Consider the following 9,727-nt stretch of genomic DNA (forward strand, 5'->3'; position numbering starts at 1 on the left):
ATTTGATTAACCCGATGAGGAAAGGGGCATTCAAGGAAGAGGCCATGGCATGGGCAAAAGCTTAGAGATAATAAAATGCATGGCACGTTCTAGAATCCTGAGTTGTACAGTTTGGCTGAGGTGTGCAGATGGTAAAATAGTGGGAAAAAGCTGGAAGGAAAATGTACAGAGAAGAGCTACAAGGGTAATGGTGAAGTGTTTGTACTCCCTTAGTGGAAACACCGAGGGGACTTTAGGTTGTGATGTTTAGGTTATTTGGGAGCAAAGGGAGAAGCCTTCCTCCCCTTGGCCCTCACAGCCTGCCCGAAGAGTGCAAAGCCTCACGATTTTGCAGAACAGGCCGCACCTAGCCCAGATTCTGGAGCTCATTCAGTCCACGCCTCTCGACCCACAGTTTGTCCTGAGCCCTGACAAAGGTCTGGCCCCCTCCTGCACTCGGAACGCGGAGCACCCGTAGCCGCAGGAGGATTCGCGCCGCAGTGCCCAAGCTGGTGTTGATGGGGGTTGCGGTTTCCTGCCACTCACTCCGCATGGGTCCTGTGGGGGGCGTGGGGATGCGGGGAGAGGGTTTCAGAATGGGATCCCGGACTGGGAGGGAAGGGACGCCATCTGGGCACACCCAGTAGGTACGACCGGAGGTGAAAAAAGAGTGGGTCCCATCCCCTGATGGCCCCGCTCGCTATCCACTTTAAGTTTATATTATGGATATTTTCAAACATATTCAAAAATAGAGAGAAGAGTAGAATCATAACCCAAGTCCACATCGCCCAGCTTCAACAGTTATCCCCTCCAAGCCAATCTTGTTTCAGCTAAACCTCTCCCACCACCCATTTTAAAGCCGGATGTGGGTGTCCTGAGGGAGGTGGAGGCGCCCCCAGTTGGAGAGCGGGTGCCCGCACCTCTGGAGGCTGAGGCACAACTGGGCTGGGAGTTGAGCGCGTACCGGGCAGGGGCCGCGGGGGAGCGGGGGCAGGGCCGGCGGGGCGGGGCCAGAAGCCCGGCGGGGTGGGGGGCGCTCTCCTAGTGACTCAAGGCGCGCAGCGCTGGGCGCAAAGCGCCAGTCTCCGCCTTGCAAGCTCCGAGTGTGCCCGCTGCGCCGCCGCTGTCCGTACCTGCCGCCGCCGCCGCCACCGCCACCATGCCCAACTTCGCCGGCACCTGGAAGATGCGCAGCAGCGAGAATTTCGACGAGCTGCTCAAGGCACTGGGTAAGTGGGTGCAGATGGCGCGCCCCGACGGGGAGATGCGGCCCGGAGGTGCCCTGGTCCCGGAAGTGCCCCGGTCCTGGAGGGGGTGGAAGTTGGGGAGCCCAGGCAGGAGGGAGTCCCCGGGGCAATAGATCGCCTTGTCTCCCAGGCGCACCGGGTCTGGGAGAAGCTGGTAGAGATCCCGGAACCCACGCGTTCAGCGAACGTTTGCTGAATGTTTGGCGCCCTCCTCGATGGTGCGGACTTTATCTCGTGCTAGATCATAGCGAGGAGAGATTACTGGAGAGCAAGGAGGATCAGGGAATTAAATCTGGACTCAAATTTGAGACCAGGCTCTGCCACGAATTCACTGTGCAATTCGAGGAAAGTCACTTACCCTCTCTGTGCCTCAGTTTCTCATCTCGAAAACAAGGGCGAGGGCAGGGAAACGAGTGGATCAATTTTAAGGCCCCTTTCTAAAGTTAGGGTATGAGCAGTGCCCGACCGGTCCCGAGACTGGCGGCGAGGCCCCGTGACCCGAGCCTATGGTGCACCCTGCGCAGGTGTGAACGCCATGCTGAGGAAAGTGGCCGTAGCGGCTGCGTCCAAGCCGCACGTGGAGATCCGCCAGGACGGGGATCAATTCTACATCAAGACATCCACCACGGTGCGCACCACTGAGATCAACTTCAAGGTCGGAGAAGGCTTTGAGGAGGAGACCGTGGACGGACGCAAGTGCAGGGTGAGGCCCCAGAGCCAGTACAGCGTCCCCGGGTCCCCGCTCCATGCCCATGGCCCACTGCTGCTGGAGGAACCTAAGTCTCTCTTTGCAGCCTGTGGCGCGCCTTTCTTGCAGGGTGTGTACACTGGTTGTTTGCAGAGGGGGTTTGTGCATCCTAGTTGCCCCTGGCTCAAGACAAAGTGTTACCTTCATTCCATCTTAACCCCTTCCCTAAGCCGCCTCCCGGGGTGCTAACAGCCGCGCTTAAAGAGCGGGCTCTGGGTTGCGCCGCGTTCCCAGCAGTGGCTTTTGCAGCGGTTTGCGGCGCCAAGCGCAGGCGGCGCAGGAGGAGGAGGAGGTTGCAGGAGCCGCCAGGTTCTCTGTCGCAGGTGAAGCGGCAGCTCTTGCATTCCTTTCCCGCCGTATCCCCCGCCCCGCCCGGGTCCCTGGGCCGCCTGGGTACGCTCTGGATCCAGTTTTAGCAGTCCCGATGGCCCCGTCACCTCTTCCTTCCCGCCCTCAGCCTGGTTCCTTAAAGGAACGGCGGAGTCTTTCCAAAAGCAAGGCAGGTTCTGGCTGGGAAAATGTACTAGTTGCCCTCTCTTAGTCCTCAAGGGCAAGAGTTTTTTTTATTTCTCCATACATCGGCCCAGGGATGAACCGGTGGATTGAAGCAAGGGGTTGGACATTCCTTTTTTGCATGGGCAAAAATTGCATTAGGTTAACCAGATGGAAAAATAATCACTGGTGCTACCACTTATTTAAAAAGTGACAGAATGTCTCCCTCCCCTTCTCTAATTTTTTTTTTTTTTTTAAAGAAAAAAGTCGTAACATTCCAGAGAGTGGGAAATTTGTTTCTTTCACCTTTCCTGAGCAGTCCCTGGTCTGATCTCAGAATGGGACTCTCTGGGCACTGGGCTTGGAAGGACAAAGAAACAAAGCCCCCCAGAAGCAGGCTGATCTAGGAGGCAATCTTTGGCTCCAGAATTGTCATAGCCTGGAAATGATCTCCACGCTTGGAGGGGGTGGGATCTGAAGCCTAAACTACACTGCAGAAACAAAGAGCAGGACAGCATAGAGTGAAGGGCTGGGAGTCTAAGAGAGGAGGCTTGTCAATAGGCAGGGCTCAGTCTGGGGACATCCAATGGTGGCTACTGCCAGAAAGGGTAATTCTGATTTAAAAAAAAAATTAAAGGGTCACACAACAGCCGGGAGAGTGGGGCTTTATGCACCCCCCCCATCCCCCACACCTTGCCTAATGAATGTGTCCCATGTGTTAGTTAAAAACTGATTATGTGCACATTCAGCTCTCGCCCACCCCCCAGCCCAGCTGTACCACGCTTAGCTTTGTGCAGACACTGGGGAAAACTTCAGGAAATCCCTCCTTTTGCCTCCCACCTCCAAAAGCATGAAGACCCTTCAGATTGATTTGCTTTTTAAATTTTTTCTAAAGGGCTGTAACCGGGAAAATGGCAGTATTTTAACCCTCAGAGCCAAAGACACCAAGGTTTATCAGTGTAGGGGTGCACTACATCTGATGAGGTGTGAACAGAAAGGACGTTCCTATCCCAAAATCCGTGCAGGGCATCGTGCTCCTGATAGGCTGGTGACAGATGTGGTTACAAACTTGGTGTCTTCACTGTTGTAAAATCTTGTGGTTCTGATGTGAAGGTTCTTGCTTTTAAAATCCAAATTATGTTCACCTGAGGTCAGGAGTTCAAGACCAGCCTGGTGAAACCCCATCTCTACTAAATATAGCAAAAAAATTAGCTGGGCGTGCTGGCAGGCACCTGTAATCCCAGCTACTCAGGAGGCTGAGACAAGAGAATTGCTTGAACCTGGGAGATGGAGGTTGTAGGGAGCCGAGATCGTGCCACTGCGCTCCAGCCTCGGCAACAGAGGGAGACTCCATCTCAAAAAAAAATGAATAAAAATAAATAAAATCCAAATTGTTTGAAGGGGTAGCTAATTTTTGTATAAATGAATCATTTCATGCTCTAAATTTTATTCCTAGAGATGTAAAGCATGCCTAAGGCCTTGCTGCTTCAGTAAGTGTGTGTGTGTGTGTGTGTGTGTGTTATACAAGGTGTATTTATACCCCATAAAATCTGTGACCAGCACTCCGAATTTGGACTTCATAAGGCTCAGTGGAGAAGAATCTGTGGCCTGCTGACAGGGACCATGTGTTGATTCTCTGCACAGCAATTATTTTTCAATGCTCATTGTTGCCCCTGCTCCCGCTGCTGAGACTCTAATTAATGTCACTAATGGTTTTCCCGCCTGCAGAGTTTAGCCACTTGGGAGAATGAGAACAAGATCCATTGCACGCAAACTCTTCTTGAAGGAGATGGCCCCAAAACCTACTGGACCCGTGAGCTGGCCAACGATGAACTTATCCTGGTAGGGAACCCTTGACCCTGAAATAATCCTGAAGTTCCCCCAGAGGGGGCCCGAGATGGGCCCCACAAATATGTCCTCCTCACTCGGCCGTTCAGAGAAAGACATCATTTGCCCTGGATTAAAATTAGAGCAGAAAACCCGAGATGACAGTTCAGGTCAGAGGAAATCATTGTTAAATGGTTGGCAGGAAAGAGGAGTGGCTCAGAGGGGGGAATAGGGGCTAGAGACAGGCTGGAGTGCTTGCCACTATCCACACTAATACATCCCAGTGGCGGTGACATGCTTTAAGCCAAGCTCCCCTCTCATCAGGCTTGGAATGCTTAGGCTCTATGAGGTCCCCACGCTCACATGGCAGAAGGGATATTTTTTCATTCTCATTCCCCCTTTTGCTGGCTGGAAAAGGTTTCAGTAATTTTTATCACATCTGCACTCAGAACCTTAGAGAACATTTTTACCTGTGATTTGCAAACTCCAATGTCCTTTGGGAGCCAGGCAATGAATGCTAATTTGGGAAGTGTCTGAGTATAACACAGTGTGGAGAGATAAGCCCCTGTAGAACTAAAAAAGGTAGGCTTTTCCTAAAAGTATTCAGATCCCAGCACTTTGCGGGGCTGAAGCGGGTGGATCACCTGAGGTTGCAAGTTTGAGACCAGCCTGATCAATATGGAGAAACCCCATCTCTACTAAAAATACAAAATTAGCCGGGTGTGGTGGCATATGCTTGTAATCTTAGCTACTTGGGAAGCTGAGGCAGGAGATTCACTTGAACCCAGGAGGCGGAGGTTGCAGTGAGCTGAGATGGCACCACTGCACTCCAGCCTGGGCGACAGAGACTCTGTCTCTAAAAAAAAAAAGTATTCAGACGAAAACATTTTAAACACCTGCTCCTAGCCAGACAAAACTTACCTAGTGAGGCCAAATTAGAAACCTCTATAATTTAAGCACACACTTCCTCCCCTTTTTTTAGGTAGAGAACAAAGGAAGGCCGAGGGCAGAACAATCCCCCTCACTCTCCCTTTGTGTTTCAGAACTGGGCCGGGATTGGTGGCTCACACCTGTAATCCCAGCACTTTGGGAGGCTGAGCCCAGGAGTTTGAGAACAGCCTGGGCAACATAGTGAGACCCCTGTCTCTACAAAAAAAAAAAAAAATTAGCTGAGTGTGGTGGCACATGCTTGTAGTCTCAGCTACTCGGAGGCTGAAGTGGGAGGATCACTTGAGCCCAGGAGTTTGAGGCTGCAGTGAACTGTGATCGTGCCACTGCACTCTAGCCTGGGCAACAGAGCTGAGACCCTGTCTCAAAATTAAAAACAAAAACAAAAACAAAAACAAAAAAACTAATTAAGGTTTTTGCAACCACCCTTTTCTTCCAGACTAGAAAAGGGGAAAGCTGTTTTGGGTAACCAGGAAATTACATCCTTTGTTCTCCATTAGGTATTTTGTTAATCTCTGCTCCATCTTAGTGAATGTCACCTTGAAATGTTGTGAATAGGAGACTGCCTGCTGAAGGATGCTAGGAAAGGACTTGCAGTGTGACCTGAGCATGGGTCCTCCCTTCCCAAGCTCTTCCCCCTGCTATACAATGAGGGGTTAAGCTGAAGTCTGATCCCTGAGGTCCCTCTCAGCCTTGAAATTACATGTTTATTCTGCAAGAAGACCCTAAATTGAGCTATTACTTGAACTGAGACTGCTTGATCTTTCTCTCTCTCTCCTCTTGTCCTTCCCTGGGATGATTTAACATGCTTTCTCCTTTCTCAGAGAAAGGACTGCTTAATTTGCAACCTGGTTAATATTGTTTCCCGGGAAAGGATACTTGCTGGGCTTGGGGGAGCAATTTGAGGCTGAGACATGGAAATTTAGGAGAAAAGGCGTATATGTTTTACTGGTACCAGAGACAGCAAAGAGGGAGATGATTTTAGAGTTTTAGAATGTAGCTGAGGGTTCAGTAGGATCGGTTTGCTCTGAGAAAGAGTGATTTTATTAACCTCTGCAGTATACGAGCAGCTGGAGTCACAAGCCAAATTCTGCTAAATGGGCCCCATCACTTTCAAATCCTCCCTCCTCCCAACTTCAGTTCTATCCCTGCATCCTTCCCTGGCACAGCAAACATATATACAAGCCTCAAAGGGAAAGGGAGTATTAACTCTTGGCATTTTGGATCTGAAATGAGGGCTTTTGTTTCAAGAGTTATTATCATTAATAAATCTAAAACGCAGAGAGATGCAGTCTCTATATAACAAGAGGCAATTATTCTAGTTAAGTCGAAATAAGCTCTCCCAGCGCCAACAGTAAATTGCCCCCAGGCTATAAGTTGCCTTCCTTTGAAAACTGAGTATACTCCCACAAACCACTCTGGAATATTCTACGGAGTTTCTGTCGGGAACCTCTAAGCATAGTCTGCAGGCTGAGAAGGGCACTTCAAATGTGGTTGGAAATGCAGCGATTTCTTCTCATGTCATGAAGCTATGTGTTAGCTGGGGAGAGCTGTCAGCTAGCGAGAATAGTTTCTCCAGGGTACAGCATTAACTACCCAAATGCTGGCAGCCATTTGACAGTCCGTGGCTGTAGAACTCAAAGAATTATTGAAAATTAACATGGTTCTCAGGCGTCCAGACATCTGCGAGGTAGACTTATGGTGGGAAAGTCAAGCCCCACACCCCCTAGCATGCAGAATCACCTGCATTTCTTCCTAATAGAGAAGAGGCTAGGACAAAGGTGTCCAGGAGTGGGTATAACTGCCAGTCTGGTCAGGAGATCCCTAGCATGAAAAGAAGCTAGTGGCTGGGTGCAGTGGCTCACGCCTGTAATCCCAACACTTTGGGAGGCTGAGGCAGGTGGATCACTTGAAGTCAGGAGTTCGAGACCAGCCTGGCCAACATGGTGAAACCCCATCTCTACTAAAAATACCCCAAAATTAGCTGGGCGTGGTGGCATATGCCTGCAATCCCAGCTACTTGGGAGGCTGAGGCAGGAGAATCGCTTGAACCTGGGAGGCAGAGGTTGCAGTGAGCTGACATCACACCACTGCACTCCAGCCTGGGCGACAGAGTAAGGCTATCTCAAAAAGTAAAGCAGCTAGTGATGGGCATCTGCTTCCTCAGTCACTAAGGACCGGAAGTATTTCCCTGAAGCACACGTGTCAGGATAATGTTTTAGCATATGTTCTCTGAGAGCATCTCATGACCAACTAAGAGGGCAGGGTAAGAATATAAAGATCCTAGGATAGCTAAATGCCTCGTTTAGTGATTTTAACATCTCTTTAATTTCAGGCCACTTTGAGAATCTGAAAGATAAGGACTTTCTGGCACATAAATGTACATTTGCAAACAAACATACTCACATCAGGTTTACAGACTGGAGAATTTCTGTTTCTTGTTTTTTTTTTTTTTTTTTTTAACATATATATTGCTTTCCCTGCTCTAACTGCCTGTGAGAGGCCCAGGAGAGCAGGCCTGTGAGTAATTGCTAGTTTTGGGGGAAAGTTGAGACAGTTTACTTATGGGCAATATCATTTCAGGGGCCAGCAGAAAAATGTCCTCCTCCATCTGTGCAATGATTCGTGTCCTCCCTACAGTAAACAAACAAAGAGCCATAGAATTTTAGCTGGAAGAGCCTTTGCGATGATCATCTTGTCAATTCCACCCCTCTCCTCAACACCAGCCCCTACCTGCCCCTTTCCCAAATAGGCCACGAGAGGAAAAATTTGCCCCAAGCTTAGCCAGCTGTGAGCTGCAGAGCTGGGTTTGGATGCCAATGCTGTGCTTTTGCAGCTGAGACCAATTTTCTAGCTTGCAGGTGACTCGAGTATTACATATACAGCATCTCAGCCTGTCTCCCAGGTTACATGACTGCTTCCTGGAAAGCAGTTCTATTCCTTCTCCAAAGCAAGGAACAGAACTGGCTGGTGAGTGCTGGGCCCCATGACCCCAGCTGCTTGAGCTTCTTTCTATCTTGAAGTCATTTGAAAAGAGACAGAGCCACTTCAGAAATGTCCATTGTGACATTCTTTCCCTTTCAGTTTAATTTTAAAACCCAAACTCCTGGCATTTCTTATGTCAGCATTTTACAGGTTCCAGAAGCAAAGGAAAATGGTATATAACATAATTCTATACTCTGGTTACCTCTTTGCCAATAGCGCTTAAGGGGGAAAAAATATCCCTTAATGCTTAGCCTGAGCGCACACACAGGAAATTGAATGTCTGTTACAAAGAGTTTTTAACAGGGCAATAAGTGGCCTTATTAGTGATATGCTTTAAACATTTTTGCACAGGCATCTGCACTGATTGGTTTTCCTTTTCTTCTTCTCTGCAGACGTTCGGCGCCGATGACGTGGTCTGCACCAGAATTTATGTCCGAGAGTGAAGGCAGTTGGCTTGCTCCTACTTTCAGGAAGGGATGCAGGCTCCCCTGAGGAATATGTCATAGTTCTGAGCTGCCGGTGAACTGCCCTTTTCCCCTACCAGTATTAGGTGATCCCGTTTTCCCCATGACAATGTTGTAGTGTCCCCCACCCCCGCCCCAAAGGCCTTGGTGCTTCTTGTATCCCTAGTGCTCCATAGTTTGGCATTTGCATGGTTTCGAAGTCATTAAACTGGTTAGACGTGTCTCAACCTTTTCCCTTTTTTGGTTTGCCTCTTCAGTTTCAACATGGGAGTTATTGTGTACCTACTGTCCTTAGCACTGTGTTGGTCTGTGTGGTACTCTCAGCTTTGGCCTGCTGGCTTCGGTGTAGGGCTTTGAGCATACATCAGCAGTTGCAAGCTGGGCTTCTGCAGACTGGCTGGATCCAGACTGCAGATCCGGGTGTGACTGCACCTCCCAGTGTGGCCGTTCAATTGAATTACTTGGTATCAGTAGTTCCCAGCAGGAAAGGGCACACTTAAAAGGGGTTAACAGGGAAGAGCTCATAATGAAGGGACTGTTTATACTTGCAGGATGAATAGAGCCAGCAAAGGATGGGGAGGCACCCAAAGACAAGCAGTGGAGGGATTTACCCCCAGGCCTGAAGACAGAAGGGAAAGAGGGGTCACCAGACCATGAGAGCTATAACCTAGGAGAGGAGCCACTGCCAAAACCATGACCCCAGTGTTTATGGGGTCAGGGGAGACTTGGCTTGGAACAAGCGAGATAAATATCCTAATCTCCCACCTTTCAATCTCTACCTATTCTGTTCACTGGCCAAATCCAATAGGAATGGAGAGGGCAGGGAAGACAGTGCTGTTCACAAGGGTCACCCTCCCAGGTTGTGGCCAGGGAGAGAATGGATCCGAACATGCACATAGACAACAACCCACATAGCTGCTGACTTTTAAATTTGAAAATCAGTAGATTTCACATAATCTGAATCTCTATTTCCTTAAATGAAAAATTGGGAAAATCTGGCATCCCCAGACCTACATTCCCACAGGGTAACAACTGGC

General features: G+C 49.4%; 1 protein-coding gene across 1 annotated transcript; it reads left to right on the forward strand.

Moving 5' to 3' along the window:
* Window positions 1-1,036: 1,036 nt before the first annotated feature.
* On the forward strand, window positions 1,037-8,917 carry CRABP1 (cellular retinoic acid binding protein 1). The gene is made up of 4 exons (XM_003275461.4): window positions 1,037-1,208; window positions 1,751-1,929; window positions 4,195-4,308; window positions 8,619-8,917. The coding sequence occupies exons 1-4, from the start codon at window positions 1,139-1,141 to the stop codon at window positions 8,667-8,669; spliced, it is 414 nt and encodes a 137-aa protein (XP_003275509.1). The 5' UTR covers window positions 1,037-1,138; the 3' UTR covers window positions 8,670-8,917.
* Window positions 8,918-9,727: the final 810 nt, after the last annotated feature.

Source organism: Nomascus leucogenys, chromosome 6 (genome assembly GCF_006542625.1).
Source record: "Nomascus leucogenys isolate Asia chromosome 6, Asia_NLE_v1, whole genome shotgun sequence".
Classification (NCBI taxonomy): domain Eukaryota; kingdom Metazoa; phylum Chordata; class Mammalia; order Primates; family Hylobatidae; genus Nomascus; species Nomascus leucogenys.